This window comes from Vidua chalybeata, chromosome 15 (assembly GCF_026979565.1).
Source record: "Vidua chalybeata isolate OUT-0048 chromosome 15, bVidCha1 merged haplotype, whole genome shotgun sequence".
Lineage (NCBI taxonomy): Eukaryota > Metazoa > Chordata > Aves > Passeriformes > Viduidae > Vidua > Vidua chalybeata.
This window is the reverse complement of record NC_071544.1, coordinates 14,974,663-14,992,577: the sequence shown is the minus strand read 5'-3', so window position 1 is coordinate 14,992,577 and position 17,915 is coordinate 14,974,663. Positions and strand designations below refer to the sequence as shown.

General features: G+C 61.5%; 2 protein-coding genes across 4 annotated transcripts; both read left to right on the top strand.

Annotated features, from left to right (window-relative positions):
• The first annotated feature begins 30 nt into the window (after positions 1–30).
• Positions 31–4,537, top strand: SNCB (synuclein beta). Of its 2 annotated transcripts, none has more exons than XM_053956938.1 (6): positions 31–152; positions 722–849; positions 2,284–2,322; positions 2,672–2,790; positions 3,560–3,649; positions 3,793–4,537. In XM_053956938.1, exons 1-6 carry the CDS (start codon positions 76–78, stop codon positions 3,823–3,825), a joined length of 486 nt encoding a protein of 161 aa, XP_053812913.1. In that variant the 5' UTR covers positions 31–75; the 3' UTR covers positions 3,826–4,537. The 2 variants fall into 2 exon arrangements, with proteins under 2 accessions (XP_053812913.1, XP_053812914.1); XM_053956939.1 differs by lacking the exon at positions 31–152 and adding an exon at positions 470–577.
• An 8,107-nt stretch (positions 4,538–12,644) lies between these two features.
• GPRIN1 (G protein regulated inducer of neurite outgrowth 1) lies at positions 12,645–17,710 on the top strand. Of its 2 annotated transcripts, none has more exons than XM_053956667.1 (3): positions 12,645–12,807; positions 14,228–14,320; positions 14,522–17,710. In XM_053956667.1, exon 3 carries the CDS (start codon positions 14,562–14,564, stop codon positions 15,948–15,950), a length of 1,389 nt encoding a protein of 462 aa, XP_053812642.1. In that variant the 5' UTR covers positions 12,645–12,807; positions 14,228–14,320; positions 14,522–14,561; the 3' UTR covers positions 15,951–17,710. The 2 variants fall into 2 exon arrangements, with proteins under 2 accessions (XP_053812642.1, XP_053812643.1); XM_053956668.1 differs by lacking the exon at positions 12,645–12,807 and adding an exon at positions 13,233–13,291.
• The last annotated feature ends 205 nt before the right edge of the window (positions 17,711–17,915 follow it).

Here is a 17,915-nt window from a genome sequence, read left to right as displayed (position 1 = left end):
GAGGGGATGGGAATGGCATAGAGACAGGGTGGAATATGGAGGGAGTTGGATGGCAATAAGGATGGAATGGGCTAAATGCAGCCTGTAGATGGAAAGCAGTGGGATCGGGACGAGATGGGACAAGGAACTGGAGGAGATGTGACCGGGAGAGGGTAGGATAGGATGCGATGGGGGTCAGGACAGAATAGCATGGGGACAGCATGGGGTGGCATCACAGTGAGTGGTGGGGATGGGAAGAACGACTGTCCCGGGGTGCCGCGCAGTGCGGCGAAGGAGCCTGCGGGGCTGGGGCGGCGAAGGGCCGGGGCGCCGCTGCCGTACGGGGCGGTGCGGGGCGGTGCGGGGCGGTGCGGGGCGGTGCGGGGCGGTGCGGGGCGGCGGGGCACGGCTCGGCACGGCCGAGCACGGCTCAGCCCGGCTCAGCCCGGCGCAGCCCGGCGCGGCGCGGTCCCCCCCGCGCATCACGGCGCAGCGCAGCGCGGCGCAGCGCGGCCCCGGCACAGCCGCACTGAGCCCGCCCCGCCGCAGCCCGGCCCGGCCCGGCCCGGCCCGCCCGTCCCCGCCGACAGCGAGCCAGGTCGGGCGGGCGGCGGGGCCGGGGGCGCGGGACCGGGGTGCGCGGGGAAGGGATGCTCGGGGAAGGGATGCGCGGGACCGGGATGCGCGGGGCGGGCGGGCGCGGGGCCGGGGCGGGGTGAAGCCTTGCGGCCTCTCCCCGCAGAGCCGCCATGGAGGTGTTTATGAAGGGCTTGTCCAAGGCCAAGGAGGGGGTGGTCGCCGCAGCTGAGAAGACCAAGCAAGGGGTGGCCGAGGCCGCGGAGAAGACCAAGGAAGGGGTCCTCTATGTCGGTAAGGACCGGCTTGCCCTGCCTGCCCTCTGCCAGCCCCCTGCCTGCCCCCTACCTCCCATCCCCGGCTAATCTCTGCCCGTCCCTGCCTGCCTCTGCCGGTCCTCTCTGCCTGCCCTTGCCTGCTCCTGCGTTTGCCCTTGCGTCCTCCTGCCCATCCCCCTGCCGTCCCCCTGGCGTCCCCACCTGTCCCCGGCCCCGCTCCCCCTCTCCCCTGCTCCTTCCCCGCCACGACCACCCTGCGGCGGAGTGCTCCGGGGCAGAGGGTCGGTGCCCGCAGTGCCTCGCTGCCCGCGGGGAATCTGCAGGGCAGGAGAGTGGGCTCTGCAGGCACGAGCAGAGTCGGGGACTGGTCCCCAGGCTGAGGGGATGAAACCCTCGGGGGCTGGACCCCTTGCAGCTCCCAGCCTGAGCCTGAGGGTCTCTCAGCGCTGTGCCCGGGGTGCTTTGGGGCAGGAAAGCAGAGGGACCATGCTGGAGGTGGTGACCTCTGTGTTGGGATGTGCCTCTCTTAGGGCAGGGGGGTGTGGACCACGTTTGTCCCCCCTGGAGAGGCAATGCCCTGGAGCTCGTTCCACACCGGCATCTCCTCTGCACCCGGCTGGTGACTGAAGGGTCCCTCCGTGCTGCCCCTTGAGGGCGGGATCTCTTCGGAGCCAAGTCCTAGAAGACATGGCTGGCAGGAGGAGCAGTTCCTGGGCAGTCTGTGTGCCTGGCTGTGGTGCTGGAATGCTTAGGGAAGGAGCTGAGGCCAACCCTGCTTACGGTGGGAGGGAGGAGGGTGCAGGGCTGAGTCTCTGTTCTGCTTCAGAGGGCACAAGCTCTGTGGGAGAGCTGAGGCCCCAAAACTGTTCCCCTGGGCCCCCATCCTCACTAGGGTGTATTTGCTGGACTGGGGTCCAGCAGCTCAAGGAACAGCCTGAGGCCCCATCCTACAGGAGCTGCCCAGCCCCTACCTTTCCTAGACACCCCACTCCCATTCCGTGGGGTATCCTGGGTGGTGTCACTCTGCTTGAGAGGGCCTGGCAGGGTCAGCACAGCCAGCAGCAGCACCCAGCTGCGGGCACTCCAGCTGTGGGGCTTCCCATGCTCTGTTGGCACCAGCCCTATGTTTGGATCCTGTGGAAGGTTTTTCTCAGCAGCATGGCTCGCATTCGCCCTGCCTGACTGTGCCCAGACATAGTGCTGGGCCCTGGGGTCTCTGCCCTGCCTGGCACGTGGCGGTGGCCCTGTGCTGCCCCAGTTCTGGCTCCTGCAGGGACAACAGGAGCCTTGAGGGGAGCCAGGCAAGTGCTCAGCCCCCCAGGTGCCCTGGCATGGGGTGTGGACAGGCTGCTGTCCTGGCTCAGAGCCCTGCCAGGGTCCTGGCCATGGCACGTGTTGGAGCCCAGCTGTCGGTCCCTCTAACCTGATCTCTGTCTCTTTCTACCCTCAGGGAGTAAAACCCAAGGTGTGGTGCAAGGCGTAACCTCAGGTACGGCCCCTCTGTCATCCTGCCGCGGTACTGCTCTGGCCCTGAGAATGTGGCCACACTAACGAGATCAGAGGCTAATTGAAGGGCTGATGTCACTCTGCTAAAGCCTCTTATATAACCGGGCCGGCAAACAAGGATTTGCGGCGGCTGCTCACACTCCTTGCCCAGCTGCAGAGCAGTGTCATGGCCCCCTCCCCTCCCCACCAGGGCAAGGAAGCGAGAAGAGCCTGATGCTGCCCAGCATCTCCCCACCAGCTTCCCCCGTGGGTGGCGCAGGGCGTGAAGCCACAGCTGGGGCACCCTTTTTGGCACGGGGTGGGTCACTGATGGGCACCCCCGGCTCTTGCAGTGGCTGAGAAAGCGAAGGAGCAGGCGTCCCAGCTGGGCGAAGCAGCGTTCTCCGGCGCTGGCAACATTGCGGTGGCCACCGGGCTGGTGAAGAAGGAGGAGTTCCCTGCAGACCTGAAGGTGAGAGTCCCCGGGCACTGCCGTGCCCGTGGGGAGGCTGGCACATCCCCGGGTTTGGCGAGGAGCCCTTTGGCTGTTCCCCAGTCCCAAAGCACAGACCACGAGGGTGCCCAGGTGGTCTCCTCGTGCCCAGGGCAGTCGGGCATCGCGGCCCCGAGCGTGCGCGGCCGCGTGCGCGGCGTCTGTGGACGTGTGCGCGCTCGGGGCCTGGCATGGCGGCCGGCGGCCTGGGCCTGCGGCGCATCGCTCCGGCGGCTGCGAGGTGACCTGACAGCTGCGGGAGGGGCAGCGGGTTCCAGCTCGCCGCCCCGTGAGCCGTTGGCTTCCAGCTTAGCCCAAAATAGCATCAGCTGAAGAAATGAGGCCACCGCCGCCACCGCCGCTGCACAGGGGGATTGGCTGCCCCCCTTTCCCGCCTGCCAGCCCCGGGGAGGGGTTACCCAGCACCGCCCTCCCCTGCCAGGGATGCAGGATGCTCCTGCAGCCCTGCCAGCGCCTGGAGCCTGTCGAGGCCCACGTGGTGCAGCACTCATTGCCTGCCCGAGGCTGGGGCTGGGAATAGTGTATAGAGGGACATACACACACAGCCCCTGCTCCCACAGACTTGTGCATGCCACCTCCCAGCTAGGTGGGCTGCTGTGTGCCCAGGGTCCCACTGGCTCTCCATGGTGCCCATTGTATCCTGGGCGCATTGCTGGTCTGGCAGGGGCAGGGAGGATGGGTGCTGTGTGTGTATGTGTGTGGCACTGACCTCCTGGTTCACTCTCAGGCAGAGGAGGTGGCCCAGGAGGCTGTGGAGGAGCCACTGGTCGAGCCGCTGCTGGAGCCAGAGGGGGAGAACTACGAGGAACCCCCACAGGTGAGGGGACAGGGTGGCACAGTGGACACAGTGTGACAGTGGTCAGTGCACTGTCCAGAGCAAAGCTGGTGTTGGGCTGGAGAAGAGAGGGGCTCTATGCCCCACCTGAACTCTCACTGGCTCTTTCCTTCTCCACGCCACAGGAGGAATACCAGGAATACGAGCCAGAGGCATAATGGACCCCCATCCTTGCCTCTTCCACCAGCAGCACAACGAACCGCCGGTAGCCCCCTGCTCCTCTCCAGCCGGCCCCGGCCGGTGCCTGTGTGCCGGGGAGGAGCAGGGGTGCCCCTGCCCCGTTCGCTCACGAGTTCTTCCTCCAGTTCCGTTCCAAGGGACCGTGTCCGTGTCTCCGTACCATGTCTAGCAGTGAGAAACACCCGCTGTGTCCAAGCCCCCAAGCCCCGGCGCGTGCCCGAGCCGTGGGTGCTGCCCGCAGGGGCCGGTGTGTGTGTGTGTGAGCGTGTGTGTGAAGCCCGGGTTTATGGCTCTGTCTCCCTCCCAGCACCATAAACCCCGGCTGCGTCCCGGCGTGTCTGTGTGTGTACAAAGCATGTTTACCTGCTCGCGGGCTGCTGTACATTTCGCTTGCACGCGTGTCCCTGTGGTTCTGCTCTGGTCATCGTGGAACTATTTTTTTTTATATATATATCTCTCTCTATCTATGGGTGGACGGGTCTTTTGCCTTTGTGAACCCTTGGCGCCCCAGCCCGCTCCCCAGCCTGCTGGGTGGTGACGGTGCCTGCGCCTCCCCTGAGGTCCCATAGTGCCGACGCTGTGTTGTGACGTGGCATGGATATTCCCCCGTCGCTGGATGTGCAATACGAGGGCAGCTGCCAGTGACACAGCTGCCCCCGTGTCCGTGAATAAAGCCAACTCTTGTCTGTAGCCCCCTGGTCCTGGTTGTGGGGTCCCTGGGGCGGGGTTGGCCCCGTGCTTTGGTTGGCAGGGGTAGTTTTGGAAAGAGGAATGGGGCTGGTGCTGTGAGAGTGGGCAGGACTGGTTGCTCATGAGGACAAGATGTCTTTCTGACTGCTGGCTGCTGCATCACAACAGGTCACTGTGCCCTGACTCCAGCCAGACTCTGGCTGAGACTTGGGGTGCAGGCAGTGTCCCCGTACCACCTGCCTGTCTGCAGGGTTTTGCATCTGCAGGGGGCCCTGTGGGGCTGAGAACAAGCCAGAGTAGACACAGCCCTGGGCTCCAGCACTGTTTCCCCCCTCCCTACATGTCCCTGCTCCCCTCAAGGGGCAAGGGAGGTGATTGTCACCCACAGCTTGTTCAGATGCAGTGTCACCACCTACAGGGCAGGTGAGTGTCACACATTCTGTGGGATGTCTGCCATGGCAGGGGGTCCTGTGCCCACCCCACAGTGCTGTCCTTGGGTCTTCAGCTCTCCCAGGGCAGGACCACCAACCCAACCTGGGCCCCCAGCTAGCCTTTAGCCCCTTGACTGCATCACAAGCTGGGGTGAGAAGCTGGGCTGTGTGTCCCTGCCATGAATATCAGATTAGATCCCCCCACCTGTGCTGGCTCACCAGCTTTGCCAGCGAGGAGTGAAGCTGCAGCAGTCAGCACGGACTCACAACAGGTTTGCTGATGCCAGCAAATCCTACCCTGGCTCTGGTTGCAGCAGTGCTCATAGCACTCGCTGTGTGTTATTGGAAGGACCGAGACAGCTCTTTGGGGACTGGCTGGCTGTTCCCCTAGAACATTTTTTCCTTCCCTTGTGCAATTCTGCTATGCATGGACAAGCAGACCCAAACCAGCAGCAGCATGGCTTGCCCCAGTGCCAGGGAGGCTGTAAAGGGGCTGGGGTAGAGGCAGTGTCGGGGGAGACAGGCCCGTGCCTGGGACAGCTGGAAGCCAGAGAGCAGGGAGAGAACTTGCTCAAACCAACGCTTTATAGGAAGCAGGGTGTCCCCTCAGTGCACACCCCCTGCACAGCAGGACTGTCACCCTCACCGGGGCAGCTCCCCTGGGTGCTGTGTCTGTAGGTGCAGCTGACCTCATTGTACACAGTGAACACCTGCTCTGGGTTCCCTGTCCACACCTAGGCTGTACTTGCAGTCATGGTTGTAATTTTCTAGAGAGGGGAGAGCTGTGAGGTCTGCCAGGAGGGCTTGGCAGCAAGAGGGGGGCAGAGGTCCCCATGCAGGCAGTGCCACAGGTGCGAGCACCAGGCACAAGCCTGGCACAAGCCTGGAAATGGGGTACACAGCTCTGGGGGACCAGAGAGAGGGACAGGGACCCAGCAGCAGCAAGGAGCACTGCTGAGCATGAGGCTTTATCCGAGATGGATGGAGTCACTGTGGGAAGTTGAACCCAGGCCTTGTGCTGACCTGCCAGGAGCTGTGATGAGGTGCCATGGGTGGGAACCCCTCAAATACAGCCAAGGGGCTCTGTAGCAAGGCAAAGAGCCCAAGAGCAAGGACAGGTGAGGCAAAGAGCCCTCGGGTACCTTGGCTGACTGTTCCATGGCGTAGGACAATCCTACATACAGTTGTGGAAGGAAGCTGGTATTTGTCCAAATATAATTTGCTCACTTTTTTCTGCTGCCCATGATTTTCAGTGCCAACACGGTGACACTCCAGTACCTTCAAGAGCATCATCTCCTCTGCCCTTGGGGAAGATCTGATAAAACAATGAAGACTGAGAATGCAGAAGAGCCAGCCAAGCTCATTCCAACCATCCTTGCTCCCTGCCAGCAAAGGAAAGCTTGGGCTTTCCTTCCCCCAAATTATGTAACCTGCTACCTCCACCCCATGCTCCATCCCTCTGGCACGGCAGGCAAGGTATCACTGTGGTGATATGGCACCTTCCTGGGCTGCTGAATTCCTAAAGCCAAAGTTAGCTGTGCTGCTGCCACTCACACACCAATGCAGGGTCTGTCAGGAGCGTGTGGCACGAGTGGTCTGTACATTTGCTTGCTCTGGGGTGTGTTCTCACTCCTGAGCTGATTCTCAACAGTGGCAGGGATGAGGGTGTTATGAGACATTTCCAAGATGCTGCTATCATAGTGATCTGTTTTTGGGAAGCCAAATATGGTGCCATGGTCCCGGAATGCATAGGACAGTCCTGTTGTCCCCACCCTGACAGTGTTAAGCACAGCCCTCAGAGCTGGGTCTGTAGGACACGAGGGACAGCCACCTTCTCTGTGGGCATTTCAGAGACAGACACTGATCACCACCCCTTAAAGAATGGACTGGGATGAATGGGCTCAACTCACCTGCTCATATTCTTATAGGGCCTTGGTGCTGATCCTTCTGGAATTGTAAATGGCTCTGTCTGTGTCCCCCACACAGATATAGCAGGCATCAGACTTGTGCAGGTGTTCAGCCCACTTTGCCAAAGCCCTACAGTGACACAGAGCAGAGATGTGGGGTGTGGGGAGAGGGAAGCTGTGGAGACAAACATTTAACCTGACCCTCTGTGCTGGTAACAGCTCCCTCTCAGAAGCTTTTGCTGAAAAGCACAAATAGAAACCCCAGCATAGCTGCTCTTGCTGAATGTTTTGGCTGGATAAAGAGTAGGACCTGGCAGGATAGAGATCTCTGGTGAGAGGGTAGTGAAAAGCAGAGTCTACTCATTTCCAGCTCATCTTGTCTTTATCACCTCCAGAGCTCCTGGACGTGGTGTTCCAAGCACAGCATGCTGTTCAGTCCCCAAGAGCCAGTCCCGATAGAATACAGATACAGTGAGAAACAGTCCCTTGGTGGGCACCATGCAGCATCCAGGCACAATCTGAGCAATCCTGCACCTCACACTGCTGTGGAATTGGCTGCCACAGCACAGCACAGAGCAGGGCCATGGCCGTACTGGGATGGAGGATTTTCCACTGTTTGCCCCGAAGCCCTTACCAGCTTGGTACAGCTCCTAAAAGCAAAACTGATACTGCAAAACGAGTCCCAAAACTCAGCAGAACTATCCACAGAGTAGTCAAGGTTTCCAGCTGTCTCATTCTCTGCTGTATCAGCTGTATCAGCAAAGCAGAAGGATGTGTGGAAAGAAAAAAGAATCAGCATAGACAGGGCCATTTCCAAGGGTACTGCAGGCAGCAGCTCAGGGTGCAGCCTTGGTTCAAAGCCTCTTCCACGGGGGAGAGAACTGCTGTGAGGTGAGAGGGCTTGGAGGGATGCACAGAGTGCCAGCAGCACTTCAGCTGTGTCTTTTCCAGTTTATTCCTCCCTGTCAACGGCCTCAGGAATGGGCAGCTGTGGGTGCTGGATCAGAGCAGCAGCGCCTGGCCAAGAGCAGGAGCTCCTGGAGTTACAGCAGGGGGAAGCACCTCACCACAGTTGTGAGCTGGACCTGGTCTGCAGGGAAGAGGGGGAAGGTCCTTCCTGGGAGGAGAGGAGAAAATACAGTGCTGGTAGTCTCAGGGTGCCACCGAGCTCTCAGGCTCCAAACCGGTGCTGTCAGAGTTTACCCAGTGCCCTACTGAGCGGGTGTAGACGTTTGCTATCTATCTCCCACTCCCCAGGTACTGACATCAGGGGCCAGCACACCAATCCCAGGCCCTGTGGAGGTAGAAAAATCAGCCACATCTTGTCTTGCAACTCATTTGCTGAGCTCCAACCAAAGCATATCTAGAACTGGGTGATTTCCACGGGCTGGGCATGGTCTCGGACACACCAAGGAGTCCCCTGACCAAAGTGTGGTGCTGCCCATATCCCAGGGCCACCCCAGATTCCCTCAGGCATGAATGGCTTTGGCTTTCACAGAGTCTTTGCCTTGGCCCTTACCAAGAGGGAGTGTAGAGGTCTTTGCCTTGTGATCAGCACTCACTGAACTCTCTCTCTCATGCTGAGGCAGGAGAAACCTTCACTCCTCCCTGAGTCTGAGCAGGCCAGTGGGAGTACAGGTTAATGTCCAAGTGAGACCCCTGCCCAGTAGGAGGACCAGCCTGAGGGCCCCTCTACTCCAAATTCTCAGTGCAGGCAAAGTAAGGTGTGAAGGGACAGTGGAGCACTGGGACAGTGACAGGCAGTGATGGTGGCAGCCTCTGAATCTGCCTGGCCAGGCAGCTGCTGCCTGCTCCCCTGGCTGCCAGCACACACTGCTTACAGAGCCAGGACAAACCCACCACCTACAAACTCCTTCCTGGCCTTTTCTACAGTAAAAGGCCTTGTTATTTTCTTAAGCTCGTGTTCCTGTGCAAGAACAACATAACACAGTTGTTACTACAGGCCCCAGGAAAAATCACAGAGCCTCAGTACAGCATCCAGCAGCTGTCCTGCCCCGCCTAATGGCTCCAGGGAGTTTAGTCACAGCAGCTGGGGACCCAGGAATGGAAAAAAGAGATGTGTGAACTCCTGCTCCCTTTGCTCACTGCCCTTCTAAGCCCTTGCTGATTTGCCCCTTCCCCCAGCACAGCAGGCAGTGGTGGGAGCATCCCCACTCCAGGCTCCCTCGGCGTGTCTCCGGTCAGATGCACCGACCCATAAACCAGAGTTCACCCCCCTCTCCCGCCCCAAGCTGCTTTTCACAGTCGCTGGGTGAGTGTTACTCACTACAAACATCTCCCCCCACTCGTCAGAGCACATCGGCACCGAGAGGGAGGGCTGTGCAAATGGAGCGTGAGTTATGGGCTGTCGGCAGGGAAACGAGGAGTGAACTCACCCAGTATTTCCTTGGATTCATCCTCACACCCACCATGGCAACACAAAAAGGAACATCTGGAAAAGGCTGGGTAAGGCAGACAGATGTTCTCTGCCAGCTCATCTGCTCCCCAGGGGGAGGAAGTGACTCTGGCAATCGTGACTGTGTTGGTGAATCCAGGCAAGGGGCCACGGCTTCCCCACGCCACACATGGCTCCCTGGTAATGCCATGGAGCCTCTGCAGAGCAGAGCTGAAGGCAGGATGGGATATGGACCTTGAGCCTGCCACAAATGCCACCAGCCAGAGCTGAATCCATGACAACCCAGGCACAGCGACTGCATCTGAGGAGCACGATGCTTGACACTTCCTGACCAGCACCAGCATTCCAGGCTGCCTGTGGTGTATTCTGCAACAAGATATGTCCTCACTCGTCTGTGCCCAGAGGAGCGCCCTGCACTTCCAAAGACCTGCTGCTTTTCACAGCACCTAATGAGCTTTTCTGACTCGTGGCCCCATCCCATGCCCAAGCACCATGTGCTTTATGCTCCCTTTGTACTTACCCACTGCAGTGCATTTGTGTGCTGTTAATGCAGCCAGGGCTTTCACTTCATCGGCGTGGATTGAGCTGCTGAAATGAACCCCTGCGAAAGGAGAGAGAAGAAGTGAAGAGTCCCTGCCTCTCTACCACAAAGGCACAGAGGCACTGTAGGAAAGGCTTTTGCTCTTCTGGAACAGCAGCATCTGGTTGCAATAGATGATTGTATTGATGATCAGAGGGCAGGAGCATTCAGCTGCGGAGACAGGATGGGAGAGCTGGGGCTGTTTAACCTGGAGAAGGCTCTGAGGAAACCGTAGAGCTCCTTCCAGTACCTAAGGAGAGCTGGAGAGGGACTTTTTACAAGGGAGTGGAGTGATAGGGCAAGGGGGAATGTCTTTAAGCTGAAGGAGGATAGATTTAGATTAAATATTAGAAAGAAATCCTTCCCTGTGAGAGTGGTGAAGCCCTGGCACAGGTTGCCCAGAGAAGCTGTGGCTGTCCCATCCCTCAAAACATTCAAGGTCAGATTGGATAGGACTCTGAGCAACTTGATCTAGTGGAAGGTGTCCCTATTCATGGCAGGGATGTTGAAAATCAATGATTTTTAAAATCCCTTCCAGCCCAAACCATTCATTACTTATATGATTCTCTGTGCTGGTTCTTTTCCAGAGCTCTCCCTCATCCTGTGCTGAGAGATGAAATGTGTGGCTAGGTTGTTCCCCAGTGTCACCACCCAGCTCTGGCTGATTGATGCCATGCTTGGGTCCCTCTCAGTGGCACAGAGCAGCTGGCAGAGCTGGGCCTCTCGGTTCCCCTGTCCCTGCCTCTGCCCCCAGCTGGCCCTGGGGCCATATCCCTGTCTGCACCCAGAAACTTCCTGAATGATGTTCTCAGCCACCACGCTGCAGTGTCCTGGGTGCTGTCCATGAGGCTGTGGCAGGGGCTGTGTTTTGGAGCACCTGGGACATGAGGTGCTGGCAGGGATCATATATCCCTCCCCCAGCATATCCACACCAAGGCAGCTGAGAAAACAGTGCTGTTTTTCGGATGCTTGGTGCTTTTGGATCTCTGGGTAACATGCTTGTCATCCCAAGGCACTCACAGCTCTGGGCACGCTGAGGGTCCTCCTGCTGGTGACATGACTTGGGGGACAACACGAGACACATGGCTGTGGCTGGAGATGAGATCCTGGTGTCCCTGGGCATCCCCTGCCACTGCCATCTGCAAACGCACCACCACCTCCTCCCCCGACATCTCTGCCCGCCGATACCGTGGGCAGCCGTGCGTGAAGGTGACGTGGCCGTGAAGAGGCCGTGGGAACCCCTCTCCTTCCTGCCGGGCAGCGCCGCAGGGGTCACATTCCACACCCTGCCAGCTGTGTCCCACCGCTCCCTGGCACAGCCGGGCACCGGAGAGCCGGAGGCCGTGGAGCCAAGCTCGGGCTGAGCCGAGTGCGGGACGCGTGTGCTGCCCGCTCCGGCGTGTGCGGGCGCCGGCGGCTGTGGGGGGGCCCGGTGTGCGTTCACGTGGCGCTGCCCGTGCGGCGTGGGAGGTGGGCCACGGCGCCCGGGGAGGGGGTGCCGTGCTACCTGCGCCAGCACCCCCTCCGCCGAGGGAGAACGCGCTTTTCAGGCAGCTGCCGGGCTCCTCCCGAGCCGGCAGCGCGGGAGTGCGTTGCCAAGGCAATGGGGACCATCTTACTCATCCTCCTCGCTATTGTTCTCCTGCCAGCCCTGAGGTGCCCGGGCGGGGAGAGGAGGAGGAGGAGAAGGCAGCCAGCCTGGGATGAAGGCTGCCTGCGGGGAGGGAAAGATGTTCCCCATGGCCATCCCCCCCCCTCCCCCCGCCCCAGCCTCCAGCCAGCTCTGGTGGGATGGGGACACGCTGGTGGCAAGATGCCGATGGGGATGGGGAGAGACGCTGCTGGCGGAGCTTAGAGAGGCAGCTGGAAGCAAATGGCAGCAGGATGTGACCCCGCAGCCTCCTGCCTGCTGTAAAGTCCCAGCCAGAGGCCAGGGGGCGTTTGTCCCCTCCTCTGCCAGGAGTTGCCCCAGTCCATGGTGTCCCTTGGATCCGAAAAGGAATGTGCTGGGAACTGAGTCTGATTCCATACAGGGCACCATAGGACATAACCTGTGCCTCACAGTGAGTTAGTTCCCCCACCGCTGCAGGCGTGCAGTAGGGTTCAGTCAATGCTGCAGGATTGGGACCAGCACACGGGACCAGGTGTGGGGACAAACACTTTGAGTAGGGGACACATTAATGTGTGCAGGGATACACCTCCCACTCCAGCCTCTCCAGCCATCTACTGGAGTGCCCGTTGGTGACATTGCAGTGCCTCGCTCTGCCCCAGAGAGGGAGGGGGGCAAGGATTTTTATTTAATTTCCATATCCTGCCTCCCTATTTTTAGCCTTCGGCTTTTTGTTCCAGGCTGGCTGTTTACTGAAAGAAGCGTTTCCAACCTCCCTTGTCTCCAAGCAACCAGGTGTGCCAGCTCCCATGGAACCAGCCTTACCCTATAGATCTATAGGGCTGGGGGACCGCTGCTAACGTTATCTCCAAGATGGGGAAACCTGCCTAACCTTAGCACCCACCCCTCCGGACCCTATAGATCTATAGCTCCTGTCACTGTGCTGACATCTCTGGGTCGGGGAGGGAGCCTGGTCCCATAGCGTGATGAGGGGCAGTGGAAAGTTTGGGGGTTATGCTGGAGGTTTTAGGGGGGGGATGCAAGGATGCAGGTGAGGCGAGCAGGCCGCCTTCCCCCCCGCAGCGCGAGCGGGAGTGCGTGGGAAGGAGTTAGACAAAGCCTGAGCCCGGGAGCAGAGGCAAGCGCTGCCGGGAGCTAGACGGGGCCGTTCTTCCCTCCCCGTCTTCCCCCACCCTCCGGCGAGGGGTACCCGGGAGCCCATCTCCATCCCGCCACGCTGGCACGTTGTCCCGGTCCCTCGGGCTGACTGGGGCGCAGCCCCGTCCCCGGTAATGCCCGGGAGGGAAGCGGCCGTCTCCATCACCAGGTAGGAGGGGGACTGGGCTCTGTGCTGCTGTCACTCCCACCCGCGGGAGCTACGCTAAGGTTTGGGATCCCCTGACTCTGCCGGTCCCGGTTGTGTGTCCTGCTGTGCCCGAGTGCAGCGGGGAGTGCCGGGATGCTCGTCCCTGGGGCGCGCGGCGTGGTGATGCTTGGGGTACCGGGGGGGCCGTGGGACCATGGGGGGCTCCCAAGGCAGGCCGTGGTGGTGACGGCGATGACACCGGGGGACATGCGGTGTGCCGGGACCCCCACTCCCCACGCGGCAGCCGGCTCTCCTTCGTCTCCCCACTGCTGCTGGGGGTGCCGGGGCGGGCGGCAGCCGGGGGGAGCGGCCCGGGGCACGGTACCGCCCCCGCCGCCACCGCCCTACGCATGCTCGCCGCCGCTGCCGCCGCCGCGCCGAGCCGAGCGGGACGGGGACGGACGGGACGGGACGGGACGGGACCGGGCGGGAGGATCCGCCGCAGGTACCGGCGGCTCCGGGGCGCACGTGGCGGGACCGGGTCGGGCGCTGCCGTCGCTCGCCCCGTACCGGCACCCCTGGGGGGGGGGGGTTGGGGGGTGTTATGGAGCCCCGGGACAGGCGGCGGGGGCGGGTCGGCCTCCCCCGGCCGGGGCTGCCGCGGAGGCGGCTTTGTCCGGGGCTCGGCCGGGGAAGAGCGGCCGGGGCGTGCACACGCGTGTCCGTGCGTGCGGGTGTGCCCGTGGCCATGTGCTGGCGTGTGCGTGCCCGTGCGTGTGCACACGCGTGTGCCGGGGCTCGCAGCTCCTTCGCGGCGCATCAATACCGGGCACGGTAGTAATCCCGCGGGATCGGGATGCTGTCGCGGCCGGTCGGGGTGCTGGGCGGCCCGGCCCTCCGGGGATCGGGGTGCTGGGAAACTACAGACGGGGCGGGGATCATCGCCTCCGGGCTCAGCACTGCTGGGGGACGTCGGTGACCGCCTGGTCCCCGCTCCTGTCGCCTCCCTTTGGGGGAACTCGCTCGGCTCCAGCTGTGTCCTCTCGGCTCTGCCCTTTTCGGGACCCACGAGTGGCCGTGTCCGGAGGCACGGAGTGCCCCACGCCTGCGGGATGCATGCTCTGCAGGGTCTCCCCGGCATTGCCAGAGCTGGGGAGCTCTCGGAATTTTTGGGGCTTCCTGCCCTGCTTCTGCCACATGGGGCTTGGAAGGGTTTGGGGACAGCCAGGTGACGCTAGACCGTGTTCCCCTCCCGTGGAGAGGGAAGGGCTTGGGCTGCCCTGTGCTCCTGCCCTTCTCTACGACCTCCCTTGGGTCCCAGGCCCAGCTTGCTCTCACCCCTCACTGCGCCCAGCTTCCCACTGATAGGAGGGGGCTGCTGAGCCCCCCAGCTCTCAGCCTGGTGCCCTGGACCATTCTCCAGCTAATGCTCTCTCTGCAGGGGTGCCTGCACCACGTCCCCCCACTCCACCAGCCACAGCAACACCTGGATCCCGCTCCCGCTCCCTGCGCCGGGAGAAGGCTGACTTTTACGGTAGGCAGCCGACACTGTTCCTCCCTTCCCATGTGCCTGGGCACCGTGTGCTACCACACAGGCTGTGCCAGGGACAGTGAGTGCTCCAGGTGGCCACCCAACCTGTTGTCAGGGGTGGCATGGAGAAAAACAGTTGGCAGCTGAGGTGTAATGGGTTACGTGTGCTGCTGGCTCCTCACTGCCCCGTCCTCTCTCTTGCAGACCCGTGGCGGGACTAGCATGGGAGAAGCCTTCCCTGGGCATGGGCAGCGCTAAGGAGCCCGAGGGGCTGCAGGTGCTGAGCCGCCAGGCTGGGGCCGAGGACGCCTGTGAGCCCAGTGCCAGCTCCCCTGGCTGCCCAGTGGCAGGCGAGTGCCTGCCCGGCTCCGGCTGTGCTGCAGGAGCCCGTGCCATGAGGACCTGCTGTGTGGCTGAGGCAGAGTCTCAGGGCACCAAGGCCAGCTCAGTGGCAGACAAGAAGGTGCCATCGCCAGCAGGACCAGCTCCTGGCACAATTCTCCAGGACACCAGCACAGAGCAGAGTGTGGCAGTAGCAACAGGGAGCTGCGGAGGACCAAGTGGTGCTGCCTCTGCCTGTGGTGCCACAGGGATGGGGGTCCCTAACACCCAGAAGGAGGATGCAGCCCCCTCTTCCCCTGTTTCTGATCCCTGCCTCCAGGCAACCAGCAAGGACACGGGGAGCACGACAAATCTTGCCAAACATGTGGCATTTGTGGAGCCCACTGCAAGCACCGGGACAGCTGAGCTTCCAAGCCAGGAGCAGCCCCAGGACAGCAAAGGGACATCCCTGGGTGCTGCTCCCCAGACAAAGAGCAGTGAGGCTCCCAAGCACCCCCAGGCATGCACAGCAGACCCCCCCAGCACCAGCACTGCGGGGATTGGGGGTCGAAGTGAGGCAGGGCCAAGCTCCACTGCTCTGGGCCAGGGCAAAGCTGAGAGGAGCTCAGTCCAGGATGTGGGTGCTGGGAGCAGCCAGCAGCCCCAAACAGCCAAGCAGCTCTGTGAATCCTACTCCTTTGAAGTGACCCCACCCCAGGACACTGGGACACAAGACATGGGGACGCAAGTGGACAACCGTGTGTCCTTGGTGTCGGTGGCCTTAAGCCCCATGAGCCCCCCATGTGGGGCTGCTGCCTTCACCTTCCCCAAGAGAGAGACAGCCTCTGCAGCCCTGCGCCTCGAGCCCTCCAAGAAGGACGCAGAGATGCAGGTGTCCATGCCTGTGGAGACCCGCTCAGTGGCCACTGGGCCGATGACACCAGTGGCCAAGTCCCCGCAGACCTCGTATCCTGAGGTGCAGGTGAAGGGGACGGTGCCGGAGGTGGTGGAGGAGGAGCCTCCGGAGCCCATCCGGGAGGTGAGCTGGGATGAGAAGGGGATGACGTGGGAGGTGTATGGGGCCTCCATGGAGGTTGAAGTCCTGGGCATGGCCATCCAAAAGCACCTGGAGAAGCAGATTGAGGAACACGGGCGGCAGGTGGTGGTGACCCCGCAAACCACCCGCACCGGCTCCGTCAAGGGAGGGCCCCGCAAAGGCGAGGCCAAGAGGCAGCCCAGCGTCTTTCGGGCTCTGCTGCAGAACGTCCGACGGCCCCGGTGCTGCTCCCGCGCCGGCCCTGCCATGGAGTGAGTTGCTGCCTGTGCTGGCAGGGTGGGGGTGCCTCGGGGCTTCTCCAGAGGAAATGGGGATGGGTCCCTGCCCTGGCATCCTGAGACACCCGGTGCCAGTGTGCAGGGCTGTGGTGGTGATGGAGCACTGCACACTGGGACAAGGTATCTCCTTTGCTGGGGTCCTCCCTGTCAGCCTGGGGTTCCCCCATGAGTGTAGCCCCATGGAGGTGCCCTGGGACATGAGACTGGTGCCCTGTCTTTGTGCTTGGTAGCTTTTTTCAGCACGAGGAAGCACGTGGCTCCTTCCAGATGGAGGCAGCTGCTCCTGTGTGTCTGCTGCCCGTGGTACAGGTCTGAAGATGGCTCAGGGTGCGTGCTGCTGGCTGCCCTGAACTCTGGCACCTCCAGCATCAGCATCACTTCCCATGCTGGAGAGACACTGGTCCATCGCCCTGCCATTGCTTTGCCTGTCCAGGGCTTGGCCACACTCCAACAAGCCTGTGGCTGTGCATGCGTGGATCCTTGCAGCCACCCATGGCAAGCACCAATCCCTCAACTTCCCTGTTCTCTCTGCCCCACTGCCATGTTGTGGGTGCCCTGGAGCTGGGAGGATGTGGCCACACAGGGCACCAGGACAGATCTCAAATGAGAGAGACAGGGGCCAACCACGTGTGTGATGCAGAGCTGCTCATCCCTGTCACCATGGCTGGAGGTGCTTTGGGAGTCTGTCCCCATGGCCCCCAGCTCCACCTGCCTGGAAGCAGCACATCCTCACCACGGCTGGTGGTGGACATGAAGCCTGCCCTGCTTCCAGGCCTGTCCAGCTGCCCCAGTGGTGCTGGAAAAGGCCCCATGTGCTGGGGACATGGGCATGTGTCCCGCTGGGCTTCTCCTCTCCGACGGCAGCTGGGGACGCGACGACTGCAAAACGCTGCCACTTTTTACAGCTGGGGTTTTACAGGGTGGGGGGGAGGGGAGCTTTTATTGAACTGTGTTTGCATTTTTGGAGCTTTTTAAGAGACACTTTCAGCCATGAGCATCCTGCCTTGGAGCCACTTCCCCTGCAGTGGCCCATGGGGCTGAGTCCATCTTTTCAAACGCTGTTCCTACGTTGCCTGTGCTCTGCTAGGCTGAAGAGCATTGGGAGTGAAGGGTCAGCCTGCAGGGGGTGAATATCCCTGTGCTTGGGCCAACATCCCTGTGGCTGGCAGCACCTCAATGTCCTGCCAAGATGTGGATCTTGGCTCCCCCAGCCTGGCCCCATACAGAGGACCAGCCCCACAGCAAGGGGGGCCCAGGCCTGTGTCCAGCATCTGATGGGCAGGAGGCTGCAAACAAGGGGTGCTTGGAGAGCTGCACCATCCCCTCTGGGCAGAAGTGCGGGAGGGCTCAAGGTGCCAGAGTCACCACTGCAACAGTTTTCACTCGTTAAGGTAAAGTCTTGCCCACCTAAACCCACACTGTACATCCTGGGCTTGTTTTGTCCCTGTGGGGCTGCAAAGGGCTTGTTGAAGTGCCAGCTGGCAGCCAGGGCCGTGGCAAGTGCCCACTCTGTGCCGTGGCACTCGCTGGGACCTGGCTCTGCTCAGTGCCTTGGGCCGTGGGACCGGTGCCATGGCCATGCCAGGAAGACCAGGAGCCCTGGGGCATCCCCTTGGCACCCTGCCCCAGGCTGTGCTCACCTCCAGCCCCGCACTGCCAAGCTGTGGCACACCAGTGCTGCAGCTTCATCACCTATTTTCTTCTTTTTTTCCTCTTCATTTCTTTTGGGGGTGGGGCGGGGGGAGGAAGGGGCGGGAGGATCAATCTGTCAATGTGGATGTTGGGTAATAAAACCTTGCACAAACCTCTTCGAGGGGCTGCCTGCACCTCCCTCCCCCGGGGCAGAGAGGGTCCTGGGGACAAGAAGCCCGGCTGAGCCACACAGTAGCACCTCCCCTCTGGCACCAGCTGGCCCAAAACCAGCACTTCATGCTGGGAGAGA

What these genes read in the sequence shown, in the direction of transcription:
- SNCB (XM_053956938.1), top strand. Translation starts at nt 76, where the DNA reads ATGCAGCCTGTAGATGGAAAGCAGTGGGATCGGGACGAGATGGGACAA. An exon ending in GGAGATGTGACCGGGAGAGG is followed by an intron (nt 153 to 721) that starts GTAGGATAGGAT and finishes CTCTCCCCGCAG; the next exon opens with AGCCGCCATGGAGGTGTTTA. An exon ending in GGTGCAAGGCGTAACCTCAG is followed by an intron (nt 2,323 to 2,671) that starts GTACGGCCCCTC and finishes CGGCTCTTGCAG; the next exon opens with TGGCTGAGAAAGCGAAGGAG.
- GPRIN1 (XM_053956667.1), top strand. Translation starts at nt 14,562, where the DNA reads ATGGGCAGCGCTAAGGAGCCCGAGGGGCTGCAGGTGCTGAGCCGCCAG.